General features: G+C 40.4%; 1 protein-coding gene across 4 annotated transcripts in view; it reads left to right on the top strand.

Moving 5' to 3' along the window:
• sgsm1a (small G protein signaling modulator 1a) overlaps window positions 1–25,074 on the top strand; it is a 64,016-nt gene that overhangs the window by 5,217 nt on the left and 33,725 nt on the right. For all 4 annotated transcript variants that reach the window (XM_088335899.1, XM_088335897.1, XM_088335898.1 and 1 more), the window contains exon 3: window positions 15,180–15,255. In XM_088335899.1, coding sequence (XP_088192025.1) covers window positions 15,180–15,255 — 76 coding nt within the window. The remainder of the gene's footprint in view (window positions 1–15,179; window positions 15,256–25,074) is intronic.

The raw sequence follows: 25,074 nt of genomic DNA, 5'->3' as shown, positions 1-25,074 counted from the left end.
GCAAAATACACGATTTACACTAAATTTGTTCTTTTTTACGGGACTGTAGACATTTTAAACAGGCTTTGAAAGGTATGCGAACCCTGTTTTCCGAAAATGTGTGGAAATGAAAAAAGATTGGGGAGGGTCTGTTCGGAGGTGCTTGAGAGGTGGGTCCGTCAGGTAGTCGAACCTCTGATTCAAGAGGAGCAGTGTAGTTTTCTCACATGCCATAGAACAGTGTACCAGCTCTACATACTCTGCAGAGTGATCTAGGGTGCATGGGACTTGGAGAAGGCATTGGACTGTGTTTCTCGGGAAGCCCTCTGGGGGGGTGATCCGGGAGTATGAGGTACCGCACGGTGTTATATGGGCTGTGCGGCCCCTGTATGCCCGGTGCCAGAGTTTGGTCTGCATTGCCGGCAGTAAGTCTGATTTGTTTCCAGTGGGAGTTGGACTCAGCCAGGGCTTCCTTTTGACACTTCCTGTTCATAACTTTTATGGACAGGGTTTCTAGGCGCAGCCTTGTTCGGGAAGGGGTCCATCTCTAATATTTTTTCGATCATGAGGTGCTGTTGGCTTACTTAAGCTGTGATCTTCAGCTCTCAATGGAGTGATTCGCAGCTGAGTGTGAAGCGGCTGGGATAAATATCAGCATCTCCAAGTCCGAGACCATGGTACTCAGCTGGAAAGCGTGGCGTGCTCTACTGGGTTGGGGATGAGATCCTGCCCCCAGTGGAGGTGTTCAAGTATCTCAGGATCTTGTTCACGAGTGAGGGTATGATGGAATGGGAGATCAACAGACGGCTCTGTGCAGCGTCTGCGGTCATGCGGACCCTGTACCAGTCCGTTGTGGTGAAGAGGGAGGTGAGCCGATAGGCAAAGCTCTTGATTTACCGGTGGTTCTACTTTCCTACCCTGACCTATGGTCATGAACTTTGGGTCATGACCGAAAGAACACTATCTCGGATACAAGTGGCTGAAATGAGTTTCCTCTGCAGGGTGGCTGGGCTCTCCCTTAAGATTTGGTGAGAAGCTCAGTCATCCAGGAGAGCCTTAGTGTAGAGCCTCTGCTCTTCCGCATCGAGAGGAGCCAGTTGAGGTGGCTCAGGTATCTGATAAGGATGCCTCCTGGGCGCCTCCCCTCAGGAGGTGTCCTGGGCATGTCCTATCGGAAGGAGGCAACAGGACACACTGGAGAGACTACGTCTCTAGGCTGGCCTGGTAAAGCCTCTGGATCCCGTCGGATGAGTTGGATGAAGTGCCTGGGGATAGGGAGGTCTGGGCTTCTCTGCCAAGGCTGCTGCCCCCAAGACCTAACCCCGGATAAGCGGAAAAAAGTGAATGGATAGATGGTTTTCTGCAGGAGTACATACTTGAGACAAACATTCTTTGTTATGTTTGAGTGAGGCAGATCCAAATGCAGACACATGAGCTGACTGACTAAAGTTTATCTGGGGGCAAAGGGAATTAACAAGAGGCGCTCCGCACATTGGAAGGGAGATAAATTGGTTCACAAAAAACACAAACTGGAAAACTCTCTTGGCTGGCAAAGTTCAGGTAGTCCAGGAAAGATTGGCAAATGTACACTGGCAGGATATCAGGAATTTACAGGGCAAAGAACCAACAACTTTTGCTGTCAGTGCAGTCCTTTAATTATAAGTACCTGATTCAAGCCAAGTCCAGGTGATGAGGTCCTCCAATTTGTGTGCCGGCCATTTTCCAATGCTTGAAAAATATTTTGAATAAACATTAAATGACACACATTGATGCTTGAATCCCCTTTTTCTTTTAATTTAAAAGTAGCTTTATAGTAGGAATTTTACTGTATTTGTGGCTCCAGGCATATTTGTTTTTGTTATAAAGGTGGTGATTCTGGGAACACATTTGTTTCTTTTGCATGCCTGTGTGTGAGTTATCTTTTATGTTTGATTGTGTTTATGTATTAATCTTTGCTTTCGCTTCAATCGAAATGGCCAGTTACCAGAACCATCAAACAAAGAATCGGAGCGATTCATTCGTAGCACGTTGCATGACTCATGGTGTCGTATTTAGAACCCAAAAATTGGATGATCCGAGTTAAAAATGAATCACTGATGTAAACAAATCTTCAAGGTACAAATAGTTCGTCATCAAGCAATTATGAATCATTGAACTGGAAACACATGATAAACCAGAAGACTGAATGTTAAAGGACAGCAGCAGACTGTTAAAATGGTTTTAGTGGAGATGGGATCTCCCTTCTGTTTGTTCTGCTCAGGAGCGACTCTCTTGCCGTGTACGCTCTTAATCACCTTGTTGCCATGGATATTCCCATCACACACTAAAGTCCTCGTCTCGTAAACGAAGAAAAAAAAAAGAAAAACGAAAATGAAAAAAGGAACTGGGAACAATTTGCTGCGTTTGTTTTTATTATAACACAAAAAGGAAAGACTTACACTTTTGTATTTATGGTCCAGACTTTACACGGCTGGGACCATTTTTATTATTTGTTTTGCTCAGAAGAGGAAGCAGGTTTTTCTTCTGGAAGACGGTTTAAGATGAAATCAGGGAAACTGGAATGTTGAAAATGTAGTCTGATTAGTTTTCAAGCGAGACCTTGAATTGTGGTAACGTACAATTACATTTGCAACCCCAAATGATTTATTAGCCTTATATAAACCATTAAATGTATTTTCCACGACTTGGTTCACATTTTTCTGACTACAGGGTTCCGCGGATCCTTGAAAAGTCTTTAAAAGCATTCATTTCATTGTTTTAAAAATAAAGCCTTCAATGGCATTTAAATGTCTTAAATCCAATTTTCAAAGTCTTAAAAATGTTAACCTAAAGATGTAGTCATATCAATTGTTCACATCCAGGGGTATTACAAAGTATTTTTTTAAAGAATGTGTTTTTATGATGCTACACTTAAAATTGGTAAAGAAAATTTCAGACTTCATGATAAAAATGCTTTGTGTATGCAGCAGAAGAGTTCTTTGCGATTAATAGTCTTCTGCCAGTTTTGAATGAGGACCCATGGAATACTGTAAACATCCTTTTTATTTATTGTTATTGTTTTGTTTGTATCAGTTGTGGGGTTTTTTTTTGGGTGGACTTGGTCTTAAATTTGATTTTCCAAAGACATTAAAAAGTCTTGAATTGAATGTGCCTTAAGCTGTACGAACCCAGGAGTAGCTAACACACTATTCAGTTGTCACAGGCAAATTCAGCGACTAATTGTTCTCTACACAAAGAGACTGCAAGTGACGACCAATATGAAATAATGGTTGACAAACAAGACATGTAATTTGAGTTGCTGCATGCACATAATGTGGACAATGTTTGAGAAATAAATGAGGTATTACTTTGTAAATAGACAGACTTTAGCCATAAGTTAATGTTAACCATAATGCCCACCTGAATAACTTAACATTTTCATGAAAAAAAATCTGTGATGTGCAGTCAGGAAAGATTGGCGAGACTGTGCCTCACTTGTATTTTTTTTTTTCATTTTACTTCACGCTTTATGTTATGAACCAGAACAGGATCAGGACCCAAACGCGTGACGTTACTCACGCAAGCCTTTTATTTTACGGGAAATAGGGAATCATCCACGTTAGGCAGCAGTCTCGTGTGAAATGATAAGAAGTCAGAGGCCAATGAGATCGATACCAATTGCCCGAGTTGATATTGGACAGATGGGGTCGATAACGGACAGGACGAGACAGACAGGATAGATAATGAAACATGAGATCGAAAATAAACAGGACAAACTAGACGGGAAAGAAAACTGGAGAAAATAATAAACGGGACAAAAATAGACTGAAACAAAACTGGAAACAGAAATTAAACAAGACAAAATAAACTGGCACAATACCGGACAGGAAATACCAACAGGAACAGGACAGAGTCGAAACCCACGTCTTGCGGGGCAGAAGTTCGTTGATGGACTGACAAAGGAAAAATGAGAGTACTGAGCTTAAATTGACGGAAAGCCAATCTGTCAATAAGCCGCAGCTGGGGCCACACGAGCGGGGCCAATTGGGCGCCATGGCAACCGTGACACTTTAGGGATTTTCTTTTTCAAAATCACAGAATTTTCCCGTTATATTATAATTATTATTAATACAATTGGTATGTAAGGTATTACTGTGCTGAGCGTCTGCAAATGCAGAGGCATGCAATTATCTAGCCTCATGGCAGGGGGCGATAGTTAGACCAATGATTCCAAATTTGGCACACATCTCGGCCCCAAACAATAGAATTAGTATAGTTTTGGCACGCTCACAGCAAGTCAAACCATCCAGTAATGTTTTTTCTCATTGCTTGGGCTTTTTCCATAATGGAGTATTACATATCTATTGATGCTTTCATTCAAAGGGAGCAGTTTGTAACATATTACTGTGCTAAGCATTTGCAGATGCAAACCGAGCTACACAATTCTCTTGTCTCATGGCAGAGGGCGACAGTGAGACTGAGGATTCCAAATTTGGCATACCCACTTCGGCCTTAACAATATAATTAGTATAGTTTTAACAAACTCACAGCAAGTCAAGCCATCCAGTAATGTTTTTTTTCTCATTGCTTGGGCTTTTTGCACACTAAGTTTTACGTGGTATAGTCCCATTTTTGTGCAGCCGAAAAATCTCACCGAGCACAATCGCAAAACATCAGATGCAACGGGAATCAAACCCGGAACGCGGCGATGAGAGCACCTAATACTAACCACAATATAGATAACGTACAGAAAGGCATTACATTTTGTGTAATATTACAATTGTTTTTATTAATGGTACCATAGATGAATGTAAGAGAATGGAGAAAATCAAAATTGTTTTAAAAATATAAATTAACTCAAAAAAAGCAGGACGAAGACAACAAGTACTTGGTGTATCTGATGAATCCGACTTTTAAGGACATCAAATAAATGCATTGTAAATTTTATGTTGGTATTGTGTTCGTAATTTATGTTGTCAATAAAGGATTTTAATTATGGCTACTCCTATTCAACAACGTTTCTCACTTCCGAATGTGAAACAAAATTTCATATTGATTTTTAATCAGGAGTGTGCTTTATACTTGAATAAATACGGTAATGAACACAGAGCTCAACTAATTTTTTGCTTACTGTGTCACAGGCAAGGAGTATTTACTCAAACTAAACGCTAAAGAATAATTCACATTGTGTTAGCCTTCCAAAAGTCTACTCGCTAAATTACAACAAAAAATGAAAATGTCATAGGAAAACGGGCAAACGAAACTAGCAGCTACCTTTTTAACCCATGAGGAACCACAACAACACAAATGGAGGCAAATTATATAAAACAACTGCTCGCTGTGACCTTTCTATGTTCTTTCACTGAATATATGCACACAGTAGAATAACTGTGTGTATTGCGTTTCCTCTTAAGGCTTTGGGCCACACATCAGAAAGGACATCACACTATTACACAATGCTAAAATATGGAATATTTCCACATTCTAATTATTGTATTATCAGACTATAAGGCGCACCTAAAAACCACAAACTGGCCAGAAATTTGAAAGCGCACCTTGTAGTCCCGTGCGTTGTGTATACCGCTGAATATAATGGACAAGATTGGAAATGCAGACAATATTTATAGATGTACGTTAATACCCAAGATTTTAGAGTATTTGAGCAATGATTGGTCAATCGTCAATTATTGCATACCTAATCCGCACATTATTTGCAAGGGGGTTTAAATATCCGGGTCTTGGCGCCGACAGTAAATCAGTGTTTCTGGCAACATGAGTAAAAATAGCGAAATAATGAGAAAAGATAATGCCTTTTCGTGTGTCATTTGTACAACTGGTGGTTGCGTGGTTAAGTGTTGGCCTCCTCGCCATGACACCTGTTCGATAACCATCTTGCTGTTTGATCAGCGCTACTTGTCGATGGATTAATCATTGTACTATTTTAGGCTGCAAGTATATGAAGTTCTTAACGCTTATACACAAATAAACACGGTAACTCTTACCATAGTCTAAATTTCCTGTGCCTTATAGTCAAGTGTGCCTTGTGTGTAAAAGATAAATGAACAAAAAAAATTTGGGGGATTGGGCTTGATTATATGGTGTGCCTTATACTGCGGAAAATATGGTACATAAGAGTATTTTTTCTGTTTTGACTTAAATGAGATTTTAATTCCTTCTTTCAACTTGGCGCTTTAATCCTATTTATTAACATAAGTGAGGCAGTGAAACAGCAATTATTATTTCGGCAATAATTGTTTTTCAATTAATGGATTCATGTCTCCCAATTAAAGCAGGACATGATTATACTTCAGAAGACTGTTACATCCTGTATCTTCTTAATGAGCTTGCCGGGTGTTCTTAGAGCTGTCCTGTCCACGTGTAGGCGTCGCTATTTCCACGTGGTCCTCTGCCACCCGGTTATACACGATCAGTCTCCCCAAATGCACCGGCAAATAACATGAGCCATTATCGAGACAACACAGGATGTCTGAGGCGGCAGAATCCACTCCTGGCACAAAAATCGCTTCGAATGAGACCTTTTATTCCTAACCAGCATGTGTGGCTGTGTGTTTGTGTTCTGTTGTGTGCACAGACTCAACACGCGTCTGCTGCCAAAGGATACAAAGATGGTAGAGTCATGAAGCACACATGCAGCACGTTTTACTGACTCCTGTTTAAATGCTGCCTTGTTAAAGGCCTCTTTTAGACTTTATTTTTTGACCTTTTTTCACGTGTTGATGCAAATTTGTGGTGTTTCACGGTAGCAGACCACTTTACCACACATATTCATACTTGTCAACCTCAGCTAATGTATCTCCTCATTAACGATTGCAATTCACCTTATTAACTGTGTGTAATTATTATTTTTCTTTACTTGTTTGCCTAGCCTTTCACGAAGAATGAAATGAGAAGAAAGGGAAGAAAAAAATTAAAAGAGAAAAAAAGGGAAAACAATAAAAAGGGGGTGGGGAGTATAAATATGAAAACAAAAAGGAAAAATAACAGGAAAAATACTTAAAAGGTGTGTAACGTAGTTTGGGGTGTCCTTAAAATGTCTATAGTTGAATATTATCTCCATCAAATATGTGTTAACGATGCCCAACTGAGTTCAAAGAGCCTTTGTAATAGAATCCAGAAAATCTACATACTTTTATTTTAGTTTTATCATGCTTGGAGCGTCTGCCAGGCTGCCGACTAGCGCGCGGATGCGGGCTGCATTACGTGAAAAGGGGACGGAAGCCATCATGCCGATCTTCCACAAAGGATAATAAACTAAGAACAATGATGGATGGCTAATTAAGAAATATATTTATTAAGTCAGTGAGAGAGAAGCCCTCTTCTTTCTCTCTAAAGAAAAAAGAACTTACAAACAAAATGTCAACATTCGTGTTTGTTTCGGGCTCGGTCCTTCAAATCAATTTCATTTGTCGGGCTCCAGCTGCCTAAGGCTTCAATCCCTGTGGGTTTGGTCTGGTTGGATTTTGGTTGGAACTTACCTTCTAGTTGGTGATATTCAAACATGATCTAGTTTGTTTATTGACTTTTTCATGTGAAGTGTGTAGATATTATACATCTATCTATACATATTTACTTCTATTTATTCTTTTAATCTCTATTTCTATATATTTATATATCTATCTATACATCCAGCTATCGATATATATATATATATATATATATATATATATATATATATATATATATATTATATATATATATATATATATATTATATATATAAGAATAAACATAGGTTTGTGCAAAAGCTCCAGGTCTAAGACATCAAATGGTTTTTGGAATCGTGAGGAGCTGAGATAACAATGTTTGATTGGATGTTCGTGGTGATTTCAAAGTTGCTATTGGGTTTTTGAGACTTTTTTTCACCAGGTGCATTGGTCCTTAACAGGTTCAATTACACCGGCAAGTGGCCTCATATATTAATGTTGGATCAAGACTGATGCTTGGCCAAGATTGCATTGTCTGCAGTTTTCATGCTGTGCGAGGGTTTCATGAGCTTGGAATGCTGCTCATTCACTGATTCTTAATACCACGGTCTTCACGCTTACAATCAAATATAATCATGATTTCATTGTCATGCCTGTGTCCCTTTTCAGTTCGATTTGTTAGCATTTAAGTCCCCATCTGGGCAGCAGAATGCTTATTCTCTAGCTTGCATTATATCCTACATTGGCCACGCAAGAGTTAAAACTGAAACAAAAGCGAGTCTTTTTGCCAAGCTATGCACGTCAATATAGTTCAATCTCCTCTTGACAAGATGAATGAATTTTCTATTCATTAAAATCGACAAAATTCATTCTGCAACCCACTCTGGACCCCTACCAGTTTTCTTACAAGGCAAATAGGTCAATGACAGACGCCACCATCATAGCACTCCACTCCTCCCTGAGCTACCTGAAGCACCGAGGGAGCTATGTGTGGCTGTTCTTGTTGAATGTCAGCTCACCCTTTTGGGTCATCATCCTAGGGAGCCTGGTGCTAACACTGCATCAGGGCCTCTCCATGTTAAACTGTTAGTGGATAAAAGACTGCCTAACAGATTGTACACAATCTGTCAAGCTTGGAAATCACTGCTCCTCCACCATCACACTCAGTACTGGTTCTCCGCAAGGGTGTGTATTAGGTCCCCTTTTCTTCACTCTCTATACATCTTAAGGCACCCCAGCCCATCCCTTGAATAACATCAAGTTTCACTGATGACACCACCATGGTCAGACTCGTCTCAGGGGAAGATGAGTCAGACTACAATGATGAGATCAAAAGACTAAAAGCATGGTGTTTGGTAAACAACCTCCCACTGGACACCACGCTGGATTTCAGGAAGCACAGAGCAGACCCACCCCCGCTTCATATCTCCTGGGACAGCGTGCAGATCTGTGAGGACCTCTCCTGGTTGGTCAACTCTGTGGTGGTGACAAAGAAGGCCCAGCAACGGACAAGAAAACCGACAGAAGATTTGGATTTTTTTTTTACAGGGCTTCCCCCTGCCCAGGCTGGATGATATTGCCAGCCTCCCTACTCCAGCAGAACTAAACACATCCTGAAAAACTCCTTAGACCCCAACAACTGTCATCGGGCCGAGTGTTCAGATTGTACAAGACTCGAACGAACAGACTGAGTGAAAGCTTCTTCCCCAGAGCTATCAACAGACTCAACCACAAGCACACATCAGACATGTGGAACACAGTTTTGAGTGCAATATCCTATCTGTGTGTATATTTTTTTAAATTTTAAATATGAATACTTCACATTTTTATTCATATTATTATATTTTATTTTGGTATATTTTTGCCAACTGGAGTGCAACTTTAATTTTGGTGTAGAAACATAATAATAAAAGAGGTGATTCTGATTCTTATAACTGTCTTGTCGATGATTTGTGGCCATTGCCAGTTTTTATAGAAGACAAACAGGCATGTATCGACTCCTCATATACAACGTGTCTTAGTGGCCACCATGCACATTAATATTGCAGATGGGACGTTAATGGGTGAACCTTCTGGTTTATTTGCCCTGCTATTGCAAAAGAAAATTGGAATCCGGCAGCTGGAAAACCTTTTATCACGCTCAGTGATGCCTTCTGGGTGCACTGCATTGGAAAGCCTCATTTTGCTAGGAATCTGAAACACTCATTCATTACACTGTCGCAGCCACGGCTACGTTTACAACATGTTACCGGCGGGCCCTGGCAAGACCCTGTTATGCCCGAAACGTATTGTGCTGTGTGATTTTGTCCATTTTTTCCCCTTTGGCTTTCAAGTCTTGACGTTTTTTCTTATTGTGTGGCAGTCAGTTGTTGAACGGAGCTGCTGGGTCACAGGGTTTGAAAGTGGTTCCTCCAGGGGAGTGCATCCACATACAAAAGATAATTTGATTTTGATCCACTTGGTGCGAAGCAACTCAAGGAAGTGGGTGTATAATTTAATTTGCTTCAGCTCAGTTGCAAGAAAACGCTGTAATGACTTTTGTTGTAATCATACATACTTTTTATTGAAGTTGTCACTATTGTAAATGTCGGAGACGATAAATATGTGTGTATGGGTTATTTTGTATTCTCATAGAATTGGAATAGCAAATTAATCGTGTTGTTTGTTTGTTTTTTAAACGGGAGGTAGGAATACTGTCTCACTTATTCATAACTTTACTTAACTGTACAATCTTGGAATTATTGATATTCTAAATTTTGAAAGCTTTATAATGTGACCGTTGGCATGCGAGTTTGGCCTTAACCTGATAATGTCTAATGACTAATGTACTGTAAGGCCATTATCGCATTCGATATTATTTTGAATTTCAGAATTTTTTTTGTAAAATGAACTACAAATTCATCAGATATTATCACAATTAATTCATTATTTTCAACAATTTAAAGATATTTGATATAAAAAAAATACTCAATTAAGCATTAAGTAACATGCATAATTTTAAAGGTCACGCGGCTACTTTCTTCTTATGTCGTGATTGCCAATTTGGAGCACCTGCGGCGGCTTGATTGGCGCCAACAGCCGGACAGCTGATTGGTGGACACTCCCTTTTTAAACCCCCGGCTTCCTCTTGGGGATTGTCAGATTGTTGCGAATTGTTGCATTCCGCTCAGTGAGTTTTCTCGTCCGACTGTGCTAAGCCTTTTCCTGCCTGATCTTTGTTATTGACCTGTTTCTGGATCTGATTACGCCCGTTCTGCCTGTCTCCTGTTATCTGACCTGTATTGCCCCGTTACCTGCCTGCCTCCTGCTAACGACCTCACTTACGAACACAACATCGCTTTTGATCTCCAGCCCCGGCCAACGACTCACTATTCCCGCCTGTCTCCGTCCGACACGGAAGTGTCACTCCCGCCTCGCTCGCTCCTGTTGTCCGTCAGTCCTCGGATCAAGCAAGCAAGCAAGCCTTACTCTCCCTCTCTTTTCAAATAAAAAATGAGAAATGTACGCTATTGAGTCCTGTGTCCGTTTCTGGTCTGTGACATCTTACTGGATGTTGGTAAGGCCATCATCGCATGAGAAAACTGTAACTGCCACTATCAAACGAAAAATATTAATTCATTATTGGCTAATTGGCGATTGTTTCAACAAACTTGTGGTATCAATACGTTAGTATTGATGTTTTCAAAAAACAAAACAATGACAGTGCAACTATGGTATTCAAACTTGAACAGTTTTTCATGATTTTCTCTAAAAGCCATAATGGTCAGTACTGCCATTTTTGCATAAGGTTAAATGATTGTTTACCTCTTCAAACTATTTTTTTTCACTGATTCCAGAACTGTCAATCTTGACTCATCAAAATTTCATTTCCTCAATTATGTTTCTTTAAACGTGGACATTGATTTTGCTGCAGTTGAACAAAGTTCCCTAGTAAAGCCGTTAGTTTGGATGTTGTGATTGTGAAATTCTGAGAAAATTTTTGCCCTACTCTGGACAAACTCCTATTTTCACCTATGGTCACATTTAGTTTGACCTCAGATAGCAGGGTTTCTCGTACACATGGTGACAAATCAAAATCTCATTTGTAACTTTTGCACGGCCTTAAATGGAAACCGATATCTGTACTTCAAAGTGACATTTTCTTCATACTTATAGCATCTGCAAATATCCTTGATTAATTCACCGCTAAACCAAGTGAGCACACATCTTTAACTGGACTTACCTCTGCTGATGTTACTATTTGAGAGACTGCTTTCATTTAGATCCTCGCAGAGATGAATTACTTTTATTGACGTATGGTCTTTGGTAGAACAGCACTCTGCAACACGTGTCGTCTCCATAGCAACATGCAGTCTGGATGTGCTTTGACACATTGCCTAAGGAATACATTGGAGACCTGATCAGTAACCCAGATAAGATGGATGAGAAATAAATATTACAGCTGCCAAAAGTCAAGCTATCCAATCAGGCTGATGAATTAACAATGCATCAAGTGTGAATCTTGTAACAGGCATTTTAGTTGTTAGACAATATACATAAATTACTCATTGTATACACCGCTGCTATTCTCAATCACATCTCTTTACTGTGTATTTGGTCTGTTGTTTACAAAACATTGTTACCCATCCATCCATTATCTGCACCGCTTATCCTCAGTAGGGTCACGGGGGTGCTGGAGTCCATCTCATCTATCTTCGGGTAGTGGGCAGGGGACACCCTGATCTGGTTGACAGCCAGTCGTAGGGCACACAGAGACAGACAACTCACTCGCTCATTCACACCTAGGGACAATTTGGACTGGCCGATTAACCTCACATGCATGTTGTTGGAATGTGGGAGGAAACTGAAATGCCCAGAAGAAACCCGCTCAAGCGCGGGGAGAACATCCAAACTCCACGCAGGAAGATTTGATCTCGCGACCTCAAAACTGTGCCGCACACGCGCTAATCACTGCGCCGCTGTGCTGTCCTACGTTTTGTTACCCTTCGTCCAAATTAAAGGAGTATTCAACACAGAATATCTGATGGTTGATTTCCAGTTGCATTTAACTGTTTAAAAATAAGCCAATCTAGAAAACTTTAATCACGCATAAACAAAAACGATAAACAATCCTTCCTGAGTTATAAAGATTGCAGGGTTTTTTCCTTTTTTTGCTCATAATTAGGTGTAATGTAGTAACATTGACCTAAAATGTAGATTTAATATTATTACATCACTTTCAACAAGTACGTCAAATTTCAATGGTCAAAAAGCTAGTTTAAGGTTTTCACATATTTTGTGAGGTGAAGTGATTTGGCATGCCACCTGCTTTGAAAAGGTTTAAAAGCAGCAAGTGCAACTATTGTTAAGCTCAGAGGTCACTTTTCATTAAGAATTGTAGGTCAGATGTCAAGAACCCGAACCGGATCAGGACCCAATCCCGTGACTTTCTCACACAAGCCTTTAATTTTATGGGAAATGGGGAGTCGTGCACGTTAGGCAGCCGGTCTGGCGTGGAAAGACAAGAAGCCAGAGACCGACAAGCTCGATTCCAATTGCCCGAGTTGATCTCGGAGAGATGGGGTCGATACCGGACAGGACGGGACAGACAGGATAGATAACGAATCAGGATATCAATAATAAACAGGACAAAAATAGACGAAAACAAAACTGGAAACCGAAATTAAACAGGACAAAATAAACGGGGACAGGAAATGCCAACAGGAACAGGACCGTGTCGAAACCCACGTCTTGCGGGGCAGAAGTTCGTTGACGGACTGACAAACTAAGAGAGAGCGCACTGAGCTTAAAAAGACGGAAAGCCAATCTGTTAATGAGCTGCAGCTGGCGCCCCACGGGCGGGGCGAATTGGCCGCCATGGCAACTGTGACATCAGAGGGCTCAAACGTGGTGGCCGCGGGCACAAGGGTGACCCCTACGGACAGCTGAGGTGCCCATGGTCCTGTTCTGAAAATAGCTCACCAGTGTTGTGTCATTGTGATCTTCAACTAAATTGTTTTTTTGGGGGGTCATTTACAGAGTCTGTTTAAGCCTACTTCCACTAATTCACCTGGTTATAACATCGTAACAATATTTTGTTATTTTAGAAATGCATATAAAACTGGGTGCCCTTTATATTAATTATAAACAAAAAGTAGCTCTCAGCTTGAAAAATGTTGGAGACCCCTGCTGTAGGTCCATCCAACAATGGCCTTGGACCCTGCACCCACAGGCCCCCTACAGCTGTCAGGGTAGTTAAAGCTCAAGTGTTACTTTCCCTAGTTCAAACAGTGTATGCCCTGAATAAAACACATACTAATCAGATACAGTAGCTTTCACAGTTGATGTCAGTTTTCATCAGTGTGCAAGCAAATTATGGGAGAAACTGCAGTTTTCATGTATCTGGCATTATGAGCAGAATAATTTTGCTTAAAGAAATTATGCCTACAGTGGTCTGCTATGGTGTAGACACACACTTAAAACGTGCTATTTTTTCATACGACACTAATTTTAATCAACAGCACAGTCCTTCCATAGTATACATCTCGCTAGGCACAAAAATGTGTTAAAAACAGTGTGGCACTATTTTAACCATTTTTAAATGATTATACTTTTGTCTTCAGAAGAAGTCACCCCAAATTTTCAGCAAAGAAAATAAAACAATGCTAGGTTTCTGCGCAGGAGAAGACTTTGCTTGCTTTTGGAATAGAAGAAGAAATTTGTTTTTGTCATACAAGAAGACGACCCAAGTTTTCAACGAAGGCATTAATTGCGCTGTAAAGCAAAAAGGATAATAATGCTAGTTCTGTGACATTATGTATATTTTATCGTAGTATATTGTACATGATAGAAATGGATTAAAAAGTAAAAATTGTGGTCTGGATAATACAGTACTAATAAATTGTAAATGAAATGTAATCCATATTACCTTGTTTTGAAATAAGTAACATGTTTGAAGGATCTCAATTACCTAAGTAGGTTTTGGGCAATAGTGAGAAGTTCTAGTAGTTTTTACATATTTTTGTAACTACAACTTTAATTGTATGTTATTTCAACATTGAAAGTGTAAATGTGGGTTTGTTGCTGTGCCTTGGACAGGTTTCCCTTGGAAAGATTATTGAGAAGGAAGTGTGAATATAGATTCTGGACTATTGGTTTTGTTGGTTGTGAACAAGGTCATCAGGGCAGCAAATGATGCATATCTACGTGGTAAACTGCAAAGTAGTTCTTGCACAATAGGACTTTACCATAGCAATTGATCTATTAAGTCTTTCTAACTAGTGTTCCTAAGCGGTTGTCAGGACAGCAGGGAGGACTTCTATCCCCATGGCGACCAATTACGAGTATTATCTTGAGAGCATGCATATTTGACCTTGTTCCTTATTGTTTCGTTTTCATGAAAAGATGTCCGAGCGCCTAAAGGCGGCCAATCATTTGCTGCTGACCAAGATAGAAAAGTGTGTTGACGTACAATAGAAGGCAAAAGATGACAAACAAAATCCCTTTTGACTTCTATATATAACACTTCGATTTCGAGGAAAGATCCTCGGGGTGAGAAATGGTGACTCATTCAACAACTTAGCACTCGTCCCACTCGGATTTTATTCCCTTAAACTTGACAACGGCAGTTCTTCCAAAGTACCTCATTTGTCTACTTTATGATTTTTCCGTTCCAAGACGCCCTTCTGATTATTCTGCTATACATTTATCACTCATTCATCAATCCCTTTAGAGACCGTGTTTGCAGCTGTGGCATATTAATGAGTGAGTCATCCTGCATCTGCCATGTCATTGACAGGTGAAGCAGATTATGGAGGAAGCAGTCACCAGGAAATTTGTTCATGAAGACAGCAGCCATATTGTTTCCCTTTGTGGTGAGTAGTCAAAAAGCCTGATCACACCCGTACTTTTTTTCGAGGCTGCGCAGTGAATCCAGCAACAGAAATGTACTAAATTTTCCGGACTGTAAGTCGTACCTGAAAAAAATCCAAACTGGCCTGAAATTCAAAGGTGCGCCTTATAACCCGGTGACACTTTTTGACCACAAAATGCATAGATTATTTATAGGTGTGCATGACTACTATACAAAGTTTTATGTATGCTACCGTGTTAGTGCAATAATTGATGAATAGATTAACATTGCTGAATAAATTGAAAAACATTATGTATAATGGAAATCGGGCAAGGTCTTTACCAGGATCTTGCTCAGCCGTGCCCTTCCAGCAATCAGAAGCTACCGCCGTCCCCAGCAGGCTGGCTTTATGCCCAACCGCTCCACAACGGACCACATCTCTGCCGTCCGTTTGCTGATAGAGAAGACCCGTGAATTCCGTAAAGATCGCCATCTATATATCGGATTCATTGATCTGAAGGCCGCCTTTGACACCGTCTGCCACTCTTCACTGTGGAACATCCTCCAAGCTCTCGGAGCACCACCCAAGATCATAGCCCTGTTCAAGCTACTCTACAGCAACGCAGAGAGCTGTGTCCGTATCAACGGCATTGACTCCGACTGGTTTACTATCTCCAGCGGCGTTCGTCAAGGCTGCGTGGCTGCTCCCGACCTTTTTAATTGCATCATCGAACATCTGATGTTCAGGGTTAGTGAGCGCATCCCCGGAGTGTCTTTCGGCATTTACCACCTGACTGACCTGGAGTATGCTGACGACACCATCATGCTCAGCACTTCCTACAGCCAGCTGAGAGACGCTCTGGGCATTTACAACGAAGAGGCAGCGCGGCTTGGCCTCCAAGTGAGTTGGACGAAAACCAAGTTCATGTATGTCGGTGATGGACCAGATCCACCTCCCATCCAAATTGGTAGCGACATCGTAGAGCCTGTCAAGAGCTTTGTGTATCTGGGGTCCATGGTGACACACAATGGGGACCTAAAACCAGAGATTCTCCGCAGAAGAGCCCTGGCAGCATCTGCTCTGCAGTCTCTCTGGAAACCACTCTGGCGGCACCAGACCATCGCACGCAAGACGAAGCTCCGCATTTACAACCTCGCCGTACTCTCTATCCTGCTTTATGGCTCAGAAACATGGCCCCTGAACGACACCCTGGCCTCAAGAATCGACGGTTTTGATAGCAGGGCTCTCAGAACCATCGAGAACATCAGGTGGCCCCAGCGAGTCTCCAATAAAGAGCTCAGAGCCCGCACGTGCCAGCCCCGAGCATCTTCCTTGGTCGCACAACGCCGCACCCGCTGGTTTGGCCATGTCCTTCGTCTACCACCAGACCATCCGACACGAGCCATTCTCCAGTTTGACCCAAAGGCAGCAGGCTGGAGACGACCACGAGGGAAACCCCGCACTCGATGGCTCGACGTCGTTGCGGGCGACCTCCAACAACACGGAGTTGCTGTAGAGGATACAGAACAGCTGGCACAAGACCGCCAGCATTGGAAAAACCTGGTTCATCTGGTCGGCTCAACGCACAGGGACGGGACCCCCCGACCTTCGCTGGAGCAATAATCAATCAATCAATAATGGAAATCGAATCTGGGTCGCAGCAGTGAAATAACCAACACTTAATTACTAGACCACCAGTGGTACGGATAAAATGTGAAATAGTATTAGATTTTACTTGATTATCATACTGTTTTTACTCACAGTGCCAGAAAGGAATGTTAGAGAATTTTGAAAACAGAAAGTCGTCCTGAAAGATGTAAATGAACGCAAATAGTTATTTCTCTTTTCTTGCTATTTTGCGCTCATTATCTTCTCAAGACCTTCTGTTTCCTCCATACTCTCGCATTCAAAGCCTCGTGAGTAACAATAGCGTGTTATTGAGAGGTCATCATCATCACTTGTGGTGTAGTGGTTAGGTTTCAGCGCTCTTACCGTCATAACCCAGTTTTCGATTCCATACTTGCATACAACCTTTTGATCAGTTTTTGTTTAGTGTCGTTTTTCAACGGATCAATTATTGCACTAATAAATACCGCAAGTGTATAAAATGTGCAACGGTTAAATATGGATGCTCTTACTGTAGTTTCAATTCCATGCGCCTTATAGTCCAGTGCACCCTACGTGTGAAAAAAAACGAGAGAAAATACTATTTTTGGTGGGTCGTGCCTTATAATCCAGTGCGCTCTATATTGTGAAAAATATGGTAATTACGTATTGTTGTTTTTTTTAATATTTTTAAATTGTATTTGTTTGCTGAGTGTGCTAATTTAACCACAAGTCGTAAGGCAGACCGTTTATTGATTCAGTGGAAGCCACACACACACATTTATTCCAGCATGCCAGTCAACGAAACATTTTACCAAGTAGGGATAACGGTCACAACAAAAAACAGTCTAATTTAAAACGCCTAATTTATTTCCTAAATGAGCCAAAAACTTATGTAGTAAAAGTCAAACTATCAAGGATACTATAGATGGCTGCTGAAAGCTATATCCTTTTCCAGCACTAATTAAAACTGGTAGTTTAGCTTCATATTGGATTGTTTTGTTTATTTTAAATATCATATTTTTTACTAGAAAATAACATTTAAAATTATTAGACTATTACATATCAGCAGTTGTATCAACCTTTTTAATTACATTGAAATGCTTGGCTCTCGCTGCCAAGACAGAATGAACACTGCCAACCCTTCTATATCCAAAATGGAAAAGGCCCTTGATTAATGTTAATTACTCTTGAGATCACCGTGCACACTCAAAGTGCTTCCTGTGAAAATACTTGTTGTACTGCCTCCTGACTAAACAATCCCGCTCGTATTTGCTGCTGAAACAAAAGATTGACTTTAATGGCACAGTTTCCATGTGTCCTCTCTGTTTGTGTAACAGTAATGTAATTAAAACTGTCATGTTGTTACTCTTAAGCCAAATGTTAAGTGAATAACAGGGGTACAGAGAAGTATATTTCTTTGGGAGGAGAACAGACTCTTTTTCCTCTGCGACAGGTGCAAAAACTCTGGAGTGAAGCAGTTCCTTTTGAGGTTATAATCGCAACAAAATCAAACAAACTAAATGAAACGGAATATTCTTGGCATGTGAGTACAGTATACGGTCATATGGTTTCATAAAATGTGCCTTTGAAATGGCTGACATATTTACCAAGAACGCGGGCTATGACAAAAACGTAACCTTAGTCGAAAAAACCCTACTTACCATCAGATCTTTGTCCAGATTGGGTTTAGTATGTGTTGATAAAACTCAATGTCTTCTCCCAAAAGCAAAAAAAAAAAAAGTCATTTGGTACAATGTAGATAATGTATAACAACTGAATGAATGGATATATTGAGAAGTCAAATGATTACATCAATATGCAAGCACTCATAATAATCATAAGGTGTATTTATTACTATTTAATAAGCAAAGAAGATATAGATAACAAATAATAAAAAGGTTTTAGCTGAAAAGTCATAGAATCATGACTATATATCCAATGACACATTTAAATTTTACAACTCTATATATAGATCTTCTAATTCTGAACTACTGAATGAAAGGTTTGTATCAATAAATTAAACTGTTTCATTATGCATCATGCATTAATTAATGATTTGAATTCAAGCAGCACGTTATTCAGAAAAACCCCGTCGTTGATACATTTAAGCTAGTCTGTTGGTGTGAAACGCATCGCGTTTAAAGGTTACTTCTTTCACCTAATGGTGTTAGCAAAGTATGATATTAATATAGGGTGTGAGAAAAAACACTGCCCACCTGCCAGCCACACTTAGCAGCTGTTTGGTTAAGACCAAACAAGACTTTATGTCGCATTCACTTCCCTATTTTTGCCTGGCTGATATAAGCATGTCTTTAAAACCGCTTCACTTAGTAGCAAGCTAGCAAGCATGAAAACAATAAAAGAAGGTAGGCATCTTCAACTCTTATAAGGGATGAAGACTCGTCTATGTGAACTGTAGGAATGTACAATAAATTGAATTAATTAGAAAAATTACTCATTTCTAAAATGACAGTTTGAATTTTTTAGATTGGGGTTAGAAATTCAAAAAGGTAAATTTGATTAACCCAAAGCTTTTGCTGATTTATTTGTTAAGACCTGTTATCGTGGTTAATTGGGACCAGAACCCCCGCGAAAGTTGAAAATCCCGAAGTAGCATCGCACCTTCATAGAAGCCTCAAAGGGGCAAACTTGCATCTACATGACGTCCTTACCGACTGAGAGTATACGTCTGTAACAAAATAACAACTATAGATCTACAAATAAACAAAAGAGAACAATTGCAGTTGAATGAATGGTCTTTATTGTCATCATACAAAAAGTACAACAAAATTGGAGGGCTTCTCCTTTTAGTGTAAGAAAGCAATTTAAAGATTGGCTAGCTAGCTAGCTGCATGCTAGTATCGGGTGTCCTTTGAATAAGCCAGGTCTTCGTGATGATTAAAATACATCCATTCCGAATGTAACATTTTCCCACACAGTTGTAGCTTCAGGTCATCTTTTTTATGGATAATGCATCTGGCTTTGGTGGGAGACAGTCTCGGCAGGGGCGGCTTAAGAGAGTTGTTAGCGTAGCTGTATCAATTGGCCGAACCTGCAGCCTCGCTATTAGCTTCTCTCCAGACGCCCCCCAGTTGTTTCCTGAACCCAATAACAATCCACATGCACACACTGGTTATTAGTGTTTTTCTGCGCTCTTCTGACTTTCCACAGAGTAATTTAATTGATTATTTTATTTTCAATGTAACATGCCATAAAAGCTAGCAGTCATCATGCTTCCAGGTTTGTTTTAGGGAAACATTGATTTGTGCCCCACTCTGTTGATTGACTGACAGGATACTCAGCCCACCATGGTCGTTCACATAGACAGTCATGCCCACCCCACACACAAAGACCTCCCTAACTTGCCCCTTTGAGAGCATTTGCTATGTGCTGTCTATTCAGAAAAACACAATGCGTGACACGTTGCTATCAATGACAATAAAGACAATTCAAAATATATGATGACAAGATGGCGGCGCCCCTGTTCGGCTGCGGCTACATCGGCTCGCTACAGTTTTTCACACTTGGGTCATAAAACCCAGTCTTCGACTCAGTTTTGACGGCGAACAAAAGTCAACTCAAACCGCAGCTTAATATACGATCGCAATTTTTTTGCTGGATATGCGATCATCCAGAAATCAAGCGCTCGGTGCTATGACCACTCGGGAGTGTTTACTTAGCCTCGGACTGCTACGTCAACAAGACCCAGCGGCCTACAAAGCAGCGAAGCAGAGTGGCAAGAGAGCGGCGTGACTGGAGGAGGAAGCAAGGTTGTCGGGCCGGGCTAACCGCTAGGCTAAAGGCTAAACCCTTCAAAACGCCTCTCCCATCCATTTTCCTCTCCAACGTTCGCTCTCAATAAACAATAAACTGGACTATTTAACAACTGGAAGTGGCATCGAACCGCGAGATGACGAACTGCTGCGCTATAATTCTGACGAAGACACGGTTAAACTTATCTATCCTGGCTGACGCTCAAGGAAACTGTGCGGGTCAGATGTATCGACATTTCGTTCTGTATACACGTGTACACGAATGACAATAAAGTAAATCTGAATCTGAATCTGAGCTGTGAACCCGCAATAACCGAAGCACGAAGTTGGGAGGGGTTTCTGTACTCGTATGTTAATTTTTTGTTTGTTTTATTTTATTTTTTGCAAAGGATAGGAGCGGTAAATCTTTGATAAGATTTATCACTTATGTTTTCTAACGATTTTGCATGGACTGTTGTTTTTTAATCAATGAAACTTTGTTTAGATAAAAGTGACTTATGAATTTTATTGTTTTAAGTTGATTACGATCCTAATTGTCCAGGCTGACAAATGACAGTACGATATTATTTTTTGGGCGTGTGATCCATCCTTGGGTAACTGCATACAGAAACAGTATACAGATTTTGAAGATACGGTGTGTAGTATTTTGCATCCTGCAGTGAACAGAATGCGACAAATTTATTGCAATACATTCGAAAAAAAATATGATTTTTTTTTTTCAAAAAAGAAACATGGAATGTGGAATTCACTGAGCTCTAAAGAAGCTTTTCTAAAAGCTTTTCTGAGATGACATGATGTTTTTTAATTATTTTGATTCCCCAACAGATGTTAGAAAGCTTTCAACTGTCTCAAAAGATTTGGTCACCGTGCCATTTAATTCAATTTAATCCTTATTCCACATCAATGAGCGTGTTAGCGACTGTGAGAAAAGCACTGGTAGAAGCAAAATGAGATCGAATTGTTGAAAAAACGGAAGGCTTTGCTGTAAATTGTTGTAATAAAGGGTAATTCCCATTTCAATTCTTCAGTAATTTTTATACGCGTGTCATGAGTTGAGTACAAATTTTGCATTTTGAATCCTAAGAGTTAATGAACATCACTGCAGTTTCACAAAATTGGATATTCTTTTGAGACATTTCTTTAGTTTAGCTAGTGAAGGATTTTATGAATATGCTACTCAGATTTTATTAAAATGAGATTGAACGTCTCCTTTTACAGGGTGCTTAATATTTAATGTGGTAGGTTTTGTGTTTAACTGTGCATTCATGGCAGAGTGTCATCGAGTTCCTTTGCTGTCCGCATAATCATTATACATTGAATCCTTTAAAAGTCGTGCCTCAAAGGAGAGCGCTTCTTCTACAATCATTGATCCTAATGGACACTAATCAGTTTTTAAAAAATTGCCTTTCTTTGCTATTGTTGTCTAGCCTGTCCTCCTCCCACCTTTCTCTCTTCGTCTCAACCTGGCTGGCTCTTGTTACCACTTTGGATTGTGGTCTGTGTAGACTAGAATTGAGCAAATGGAGGGTGGTAGAAGATCTCATCCAGCTCTCTAGGGAGCAATTAGCCCCAAACATTGTGATTCCTTTGATGAGCTGCAGCAGAAAAGTCCAAACCATTGACATGCGACGGAGGGAGTGCAGCATGAAAATAAATGATGGGGCTCGTGTTAAATGGCCCGATGCTCAATTATTTAGCGTTGTACTTTCAAGTGCCTACAGTATGTCATCCTTTCAGATAATACAGTGTTACAGAAAAGTCTACAAACCTAGCACAGATTTTTGTGTCTTTTTCCACGTTTTTTTAACCTAGCACTCGTTCACTGTTTATTTATCTATTATACCTTTGACTAAACGTGTCAGCTTTAGTGTTCCTCCCATTGAATCTAATTACTCTTAGGTGTTTGCAAGCACGTTTAATGCTCAAATCGCTTTTTCTCCATTAAGCACTTTGTAAGACAGTTGAAGGAGGAAGTCTGCGCAAACAATTTCCTAACAATAACTGTATTTTCCGCACTATAAGGCATACTGAATTATATGGCACCCCCCCAAACAATGTATTTTTTTATACTTTAGGACTGTAAGGCGTATGAAGTTGATATAAGGGTATAAATTAAAGCAATGCATTCAAATGTGCTGTTAACTCAATTTGCAAATCATTGAATGCAATGGAAATTGAATCCAAGTGGTTGCGGTGTGGGGTTTTGGGGTTTTTAAGGGTTATTGATCTATCTTCGTTATTCATTATCCATTATCCGTTATCGGTCAGTTCATAATACGCTACAAAGCCTAGGAGCCGGGACACTTACTCTCAGCCAAAAGGCCAAGCTAAGGTCCTAGCCCTAAAGCCTTGCTGCGATCATTGCGAATGGTAAGGTATCAAACAAGCATTGCGGTGTGAGCTCAGACACTTTATCATTAGACCATAAGTGTTACAAGTAACATGTAAAAAAGCGATTAGGCTTATCTCATTATCACACTTTTTTTACTCACGGTGCCATTACCCAGATTTGAGTGCTGCATCTTCATCTCATCTCATTAGCTACCCCGCATATCCTCAGCAGGGTCGCGGGGGTGCTGGAGCCCATCCCAGCAATCATCGGGCAGTGGGCAGGGGAAACCCTGAACTGGTTGCCAGCCAATCGCAGGGCACACGGGGACAGACAACTCACTCGCTCATTCACACCTAGGGACAATTTGGACCGGCCAATTTACCTGAAATGCATGTTTTTGGAATGTGGGAGGAAACCGGAGTGCCCGGAGGAAACCCACGCAAGCACGGGGAGAACATACAAACTCCGCACAGGAAGTCTGGAGCTGGATTTGAACCCACGCAGGAGGTTCCCAAGACATGAACTGTGCCGCACATGCGCTAACCACTGCGCCGCTGTGCTGCCCGTGCTGCATCCTGATAGGTTAAAATCCCTCCACTTCTTTACCTGTGCGTCACTAACTTCTCCGTTTAAATGTATACATATCGTAAGATAGCCTGAAGAATTGGAGAGATTGTTTAACGCATCAGAATGCACCATGCAAATCTTCAACAATTAATGAGGGAGAATGGAGAAGACAAAGGCTTTCAACAAAATGCTATATAAGCTCTTTTACGTACGCGTACTGTACATATTAAATCGAGAGCTTAGTGACACATGGGTAAAGAAGTGGAGACACTGTTTCATCTATTAGAATGCACTTTGCAAATCAGTGTTGTGGCAACGCGAGTAAAAATAGTGTGATATTGAGACAAAGTCGATTGCCTCCTCGTATATAATTTATACCACTGGTGGTTTTGTAGCAACTTGTTGGTGCTCTCACTGTAATCACTCGGGTTCAAATCCCGTTGCATGCAATGATTTGCAATTTTAATCATTGCTCAGTGACTATTCCGGTAAAACTGTGTATCGTAAATCATACCATTATTATTGTACGCATTTCCCATCTTATTTGCCGCATTCTGTTATTTATGATGTGCACAGAGTTTTAAGGCGCACTTTCAAATTTGTATCCAAATTGGGGTTTTTAGGTGCGCTTATGGTCCAGAATATACGGTAGATATTGTATGCTATACCAATAGTCATAACAGGGACTTTTGATTAAGATTTCGCTTTTAGGATACGAGTTGAAAAGTCATATCCACCTGTTGTTATCCTTCCCATGGTCGGTCAGTCGCGGTGATAATAGGTTGTTATGTGTAAGCTCTGCGCAACACTGATATCATCATCAATGAACTCTCAAAATGGCCACCCTTGGCAATGGATTAAAACTGTTGGATAATGCTTATTAATTCAAATTGTACAAACACAAAATGTAGGCCCATACGACCTATAATGAAAAATGTCACCTGGGAATCCTTAGATTGACTTCCATTTTGAAGATCTTTTGTTTTTTCTCTAGAAAAGCAAACTGAATTTTTTGACTGTCTGCCAAATTGACCCGTGAATCGTATTTTATTTTTCTATACAGTTCTTAAAATCTCTCACTTGAAGTATGTTTGCTTCAAAGGCACACTGGTCAGGGTGTATTATTGTCATGTTTAGACTTTAACAGACACTCGAAACAAGGAAAAAGGAAATGTTTTGGATTTTGAACTTGTAAAGAGGACCGAGGGAGAGGCCTTTAGATGAGAGAATTCCATCCCATCCTAAAGCTCTCTCCTGTAAGGAAACCAAAGAACAGCAACATTATTGGCTCATTTTAAAAACTATGGATAACGGTTAACAATAATAATCAAAAAAAAGGAACTGGCATCCTATGAAATATCCTTTGCATCTGTCCAATATAAAAAAGAATAAACTTATCAGTTTGCATCTTTCTTATGTTGGCTGTTTTTCATCTTTTGGAAGTCAAGTCAAGTCAAGGTGAAGGGAATTGAGCAATTGCAAGAAGCAGTCAGTTTCCACAAAAAACATTGCAGCTACAAAGCAATAAAATGTCTACAAAACAAAGACCACTGCAACCCC

The sequence above is a fragment of the Urocampus carinirostris genome, chromosome 5 (assembly GCF_059441175.1).
Source record: "Urocampus carinirostris isolate Australia breed hairy pipefish chromosome 5, RoL_Ucar_1.0, whole genome shotgun sequence".
Classification (NCBI taxonomy): Eukaryota; Metazoa; Chordata; class Actinopteri; order Syngnathiformes; family Syngnathidae; genus Urocampus; species Urocampus carinirostris.
Note: the sequence above shows the minus strand (reverse complement) of the source record. Positions and strands in the feature narration are given on the sequence as shown.